The sequence below is a fragment of the Merops nubicus genome, unplaced genomic scaffold (assembly GCF_000691845.1).
Source record: "Merops nubicus isolate BGI_N331 unplaced genomic scaffold, ASM69184v1 scaffold23041, whole genome shotgun sequence".
NCBI lineage: Eukaryota > Metazoa > Chordata > Aves > Coraciiformes > Meropidae > Merops > Merops nubicus.
In genome coordinates, this window is record NW_008590561.1 from 29,636 (window position 1) to 36,551 (window position 6,916).

The window sequence follows — 6,916 nt, forward strand, 5'->3', positions numbered from 1 at the left end:
CTACAGCTTCTTTCTCCTCCCCATTAGTTGATAAGGACATGGCTATTCCAATAGTAGGAACAAATTTCAAGTCATCAGCTAAACAATCAAGTTCAGTACACATTCCTCGACCACCTACACAATTACACACTAACCAAGATGTTTTCTGTGCGTCCTTAACATTCTCATCTTCTACGACTATATTTACATGGTATGTCACACACGTTATGCTATTGCTTGGAACTCCCTTACAATACTGATTTATTGCAGTTCCTAATATTTTGATAGAATTGGGTCTTTCATGTTTCAAGGCCTTATTCTCACTAGCAGTTACTCTAAAAATCAGCCTCTCAGTTCCATCAGCTTCCCTAACGTGCAATGAAACATCCTGAACACTCTTCAAGAAGAGCAATACTGTGTCTGCATCTGCTCTGAAGGATTCAAACAACTCCAGAATCTTCTGTTTGTCATAAACATTGCTGCTCAGTTGGGAAGGCTGCAGACGAAGTGGGAAACGAAAAAAGGTACCAGGAAAGTTTCCATTCTTAAAGGTTTCCTTAGTGCTGCCAAACACACCAATGAATGGTGCAAACTGGTCTGTAAGTTCATTGATTTCCTTGCTATCTTCTTTCAGATTCCAACACTGGCCTGATTCATGAGGTCCAAAAAGGGTTTGATGGGGATCAAGCATTCCAATCTGGTCACCACTGAAAATACTAGGGACATCTGTATACAAAAAAAACAACTATTAATAAACCTAAACCAACAAATTTTTCAAATACAGTCTTATGGAACAAATTTTAAAATGGCAAGAAAAATACATTATGAAACTTTGATGAAATGAGTATCATGCCCAGACAAGTGGTTGAGTCATCATCCTGGGAAGCATTTAAAAGATGTGCAGATGTGGTACTCAGGGACATGGTTTAGTGGTGGGCTGGGCAGCGTTAGGCTTACAATTGGACTCAATGACCCTAAAGGTCTTTTTAAACCTAAACAATTCTATGATTCTGATAACACAATTCAGTGGTTATTGACGGGAAGAAACAAGCTCACCCCTATTCTGCAGTGAAATATATAAATAGTTATTCAAGTATTCAAATTCTAGCCACCAGTGAGCAATAAAAAGTATCATTTTTTCAACTTTATACTTTTACTTTACCATCTTTTTAAGAAAAAAATAATTACTGAAGACATATTCTACTACATTCATACTTTGCAGATCTTGAAGGCTTGCAAACTGTAATCTTGTACATTCAGAATCATAAATTCCCAGAATTACCAAGCTACTGAACTTGTAACTAAGCTTTTATTCACGCTTTACAAGGTAAAATAATGTAAAAAAAACATCCTGTGTCTTACCAACTGACTTCACAAGTTAAAAACATTATTTCATACAAAAATTGCCTCTTATTCTGTACTACAACTATGTAAGCACTAGTTATCTTCTATGCCGCTTCTGTAGAACAGTAAAATATTTTGCCAGAATTCTAGGTTTCAAGACTGAATATTACCAGCTTGTAGAAGGAGTATGTACTCTCTCTCTAAAATGTAAATGTGCATATACCTCTATCACAGAATATCCTTTCTAGCATGAAATAAAACTACTTATTATGCAAAGAACCTGAATAAAAGTTTCAGTCTAGTCTAAACTTTCACACTCCAACCTACATATCTACACAGCATTTTGGCTCTCTCTGATACGAACCGCAGTGCGTAACTGAAACAAGAGTGTAAAGGATTGTTCATTTCAAGACAATCGACTAAGTACATAACAATGTTATTAGAAGAAACAAATCTCCTCCAAAAATCTTCAATATCCAAGATGCCGTACAGGGTTTTAAAAAAATGCTTCTTAAGGAAACCTAGCTAGGGATAGAATTTAAAAATGCACTAAAGAGAAAATATTAAACATTTGATGAATATCTAAAAATAATAAAACAATTTAAAGCTTCAACATTTTCATTTTAAAATATCTAATGAGAGTACCTGTTATATGATAAACTGAATTAAAGCCAATACCAAATCTTCCAACTTTCAGGGGATCATCCTTCTTCCTGCTTCTTGCTATTTCCTGTATACCATGCCAGTCCTCAGGGGTGAAAACTGCATCATTGTATGCATAAAATGCTGGCCCTACAGTAAACAGGCAAGTGTTAAAAGGATGACAGAATAAAACTACTTACTGCTAAAAATTTCTAGGAAATTAACCCACAGAACTGAGAAAATGTTTGTTTAAAATACACATGTGCAAATTTAATGGGGAAGCTATGATGCAAGCTGACATTATGTTATGCTCAGTGATTAAAGGGAGATATAGAATAGCATCAGAAGCAAGGAGATGAACTTACCTCTGTATATGTTACTTAGGAGATTTATATTCTCATATGGTATCTAGTTCTGGTGTCCACATTTTTAAAAAGAAATTATTCTGAACAGAAAGCAGAAACACCTTCTGAAAGAAGTGTCCTTAAGCACAAGGCTTAAACCAAATCTGTTCAGTCTATCAAAAAGATGTTTGAAAGATGAACTAATCAGTCTATTAATACCTCCCCACTGGAAGGGAACACACGGCAAGATATATCAGTAACCTGTGGCTAGGAAGTAAGACACACAAATTCAAATTAGAAGCCATAACGAGGCATAACTGAAAAAACTGCTAGAAACAAGTGGTGGATTATCCATGACCAAAAACATCAAATGGCAACTGTATGCCTTTTGGGGTGGTTATGCAAGCTAATCTGCTTGATACATAACTGACATCTATCACACAAAGCTGTATTAGATGATACAAAAATCTGAAAAGCTACAAGAATCTACATTTGTAGTATACAGGCAGTGTGGAGTTTGGTATAAGGGTGAGAGAATAAGAGACAGGGAAGAAAACAGAACTTTCTAGAGAATGTTGAAATATGGCTAGGGTCATCTTTACATGAAGAACTGAAGATAGCTCTCAAAAGGTAGAGGTTAATATGTAGAAAATCTGAAGATTGCTGTCTAATACTCCAAGCTTTCTTTTATCCTAGGTCTTGCTTATTAAATCATGTTTACTTGCTCTACTAAAGATCCTTACTTGGTTTTTGGCATACTGAGTGAACCCAGGGAAATAAGCCACAGGATACAGAGTCGCACTGGAAGAAGTGACTAAGAAGTGACTAAAAGGAGTGACTAAAGCAGAACAAGAAGGCTTTCACAAACAGCATTACCTGGAAGCAGCTGGAAAGCTGCTACTGACAACCTGCAAGACAACAGTGTAAGGCCTTCAAAACCAAACATCAGCTTTGGAAAAGAATTATCAACTTTAAAATACAGACAAAAATATGCACCTAGTAAGGTGGTCATCTCCATACAGCAAGGAGAAAAAACGCAGAATCACACGCATCCTTAACAACAATGGCCAAAATTAACAAAAATTAAGTTTACCCTGATATTGTGCCATGTCCTTTGACCACAGAGTTTCTGTTCCATACTGAGTTTCATCATACAAAAACCTAACTTCTGTAGCACCGGCATCTTCGGCATTCTGTATCAGTTCCTGAGGCAGCAAAAATACAGACAAAAACAAAGTACAGTGCAGTAATGTTCCATATGTTCTAGCAATGGTTTTCCAACTTAAACAGTAGAAAATAATAAGCAATTGTCTCAAGTATAAATGCTTTCATATTTTCAACCAAAATAATTTTATCCAGTTTACCTGAAAGAAAACAGACATTGTTATAACAGGAATATTCCCACGAATAATGTAAATCGGAATTGAATTCAGAGCTCAAACACCACACACAGGCAGTTACAGAGTGGAGAAATAAGCTACTAAACTGTTACTACTGTAACTGCATTATCCCCAATCAGAGTTGTACAAGTCTCAAAACAATGCAAGACGGCAAAAAAAAGACAAATCTCTAAGTTCACTGTTAAGGCCCCACTAAGACAACAGTGAGGCAACAAGTCACAACAGGGCAGCACACAACACGCTTCTCTCCATCAACTCAAATCCATTCAGGTTAACACTTCACACTAGGAACCAACTGTTCCAGAGCCATGATAAGCTTCAAACAGCCTTTCAGCAAGGGGCTGAAAAACAGTTCTGACCAGTAATTCTGTAAATCGTGAACAGAGTTCAGCTGTTGAAGGAAACCCATAGACTAGGAAGAGGTTTATGTTAAGAGTATTTGTTAATAGTATTAGCAGTGGTAAGGGCTACGAAAAACTCTAATAACTAAAATGTCAGTAAATTAGTTCTGTAAGCACTACAATTAATGAAATATGCCTATGCAGTCCCATTTACATCAATAGCATTATACACTGCAGACACGGAAGCATGATTATAAATACCTACAGGATTAGAGCTCCACACAATGCTCTATTCACACTGAATCAAAGGGTATCAGGGCTCCAAAGACACACACTCATACATATACATATACACACCCCCCCCATACATACACCCACATAACCATACACAGGTGTGTGAGTTTAGCATAAGGAAGTATCTCAGCTGAGTGGAAAAGCTATGTAGGTACATCACATCAATCCAAATGTATTCATACAATGTAAATTTCATTTAATTATCCATAAAAATTAAGTAAAGATTCATCTTGTTAGCAAGCCTTTAATTGATGCATCAACTAGCAGCATATATCTCAGATCAGGCTGCTTTCTAATATACGGTTGACAGTAAAATAAGATCAATTATTATCTAATATATAGTTTCAAAACTAGAACTCCTTAATTTTTCACTTTGTGACAATATGTTCAGTCTATAAGACATATTGCACAAGCAACCAAAATATATTGTTCATATTGACACTTCAGATAATTTTGAAGCATGATGAGGAGCAAGAAACATACGCACAGTTCAGGCTAAATAATATTTTTTTAAGAGTCTCCATGAGGTATTTAATTACCAAAAAAAGGCAACTGTTCTTCCAAAAGAATAATCACAGCAATCATTCAAGAAGATACAGAAAGAGAGTCAAAGTCTTTAGAAATATTAAATAAGGATTATGGAAACCACCACGGAGTCAGACACTTGTATTCACGCCGTGGCACAGAGAGCATCTGGTACCCTCAGTTGTAACAGCATTGTGCTTGAAGAATCCAAACAGTGAAATCGCTTCTAATGGATCAGCAAAATTCCTGGTAGTAATCCCTCCCTAGCAGTCTGTTAACTCTAAATTGTAAACCATGAAAAGAGGATTGTTTCCACTTCTAGATTTAGATGATTTCTGAAGACGTTACTTTATTTTTTGACATTGGAATGAAAAACTTATTTAAATTATTAAGAAAGTCTGAATCCTTCGTGATTCGAATGCATGTTACAGATTTAACTAGTACTGGTATTTGCTAGTACTAGTATCTAACTAATGAGCACCTATCCTATGAACAGACACTGATAAGAACATACCCAGGAGGCAGTTTGCAAAAGCAATAAAGATATGCTTATCTTAAGCACTCATCCTAAAAATAATCAACTTCTACTTCCACAGTTGCAAAGAAAACCTTCCAAGAGACAGCATGAACTTTCATCATCTGTCACTATTATTTGTATTTGTGTGATTTATGTATATGGATAGATACCTATATGTACCAAACCCCTTTAGTTAGAACCTAGCATTCCCATATACTGAGGAAATGAATTTTCTAGTATCCGTGTCATGAAGATGACAAACTGGATGAGAAGTTTAACATCCAGCTATGAACTAGTCAACCCAGATGCTCTTCACAGAAAATAAATAAATAGATAGAGAAATAAATTAATAAATAAAAATCACTTGCACTGCTAGACAATCTCATAGGAAGCCACAATAAATCAGACAAACCATCTTCTACAGGTAGCTATCTTTCATCTTGTGGGACCTGATGAATTTAGAACGACCTGTATTTTTTCAGATGACAGAATCACAGAATGGGTTGTGTTGGGAGGGACCTTTACAGACCATCTGTTCAACTCCTCTGCCCTGGGCAGGGACATCTTTCACTAGAACAGGTCGCTCAAAGCTCTATCTGATCTGACTTGGAAGACTTCCAATGTTGGGGCATCCAAAGCTTCTCTGGGCAATCTGCTGCAGGGTCTTACCACACTCATCCTAAAAACTTTCTTCCTCAAGTCCAATCTAAATCCACCTTCTTTCAGTTTAAAACCATTACTCCTTGACCTATCACTACAGGCCTCGGTATAAGTGTCTCCCTCCACCTGTCTTAAGAGCCTCCTTTACATATTGAAAGGTCACAGCAAGGTCTCCCTGGAGCCTTCTCTTCTCTATGATGAAGAACCTCAACTCTCCCAGCCCTTCTGCACAGGAGAGGTAATGCAGCCATGTCTAAAGTAAGACGACATGAACTCCACTCAACCAGTGGACCACCATATTCACTAAAAAAAAGTTTTAATGCTAATATCAGTGTTGTCATTTCCATTGGTAAGCTTGTACATGTAACATTCATCATTCAAATGTGGAACACCACAACACAACATGCCTACTGCTGCACGCTCTGAAGTCTCCCGGACCAATGACAAAACACCATAAGGAACACTAACCTCAGTTGAGAAAAATCCTGTGACATTCTTTTGTTACAAGAACCAAAGTCTAGACCAAAAATTATTTTCAGCCCATACAAAAGCGGCTTGTTTTTCTTATTACTCTAGAGAAAGTCTTCCAAAGGCCGCTGAGATTCCCATCTTAAAAGTGTTCCTCATTTAATGATGAAATTTTGTGACACTGGCATAGTTCACTGAGGAAAATAAATTTAGCTACCAAGAAATTGCAAGGCAAAAAAATCTTACAGAAGCCCCCAGCTTCTCTCCATTTTCAACTAAGATAATCCCTTCCAGAAATTACATATACTATTACGTGGTTTTACCATAGCTTATAGAGATGAACAACAAAATAATAAGCAAAATAAACATTAGCACTCTGTGCTGCCATTCAGAGAGACCTGG

General features: G+C 36.7%; 1 protein-coding gene across 1 annotated transcript in view; it reads right to left on the bottom strand.

The window, feature by feature from the left end:
• Positions 1 to 3,508, bottom strand: part of LOC103782238 (sacsin-like) — a 32,460-nt gene extending 28,952 nt beyond the window's left edge. The window contains 3 exon segments of the mRNA XM_008949993.1: positions 1 to 705; positions 1,969 to 2,115; positions 3,403 to 3,508. The exon segment at positions 1 to 705 is cut by the window's left edge and continues 11 nt beyond it. Coding sequence (XP_008948241.1) covers positions 1 to 705; positions 1,969 to 2,115; positions 3,403 to 3,418 — 868 coding nt within the window. The 5' untranslated portion in view covers positions 3,419 to 3,508.
• Between the last annotated feature and the right edge of the window lie 3,408 nt (positions 3,509 to 6,916).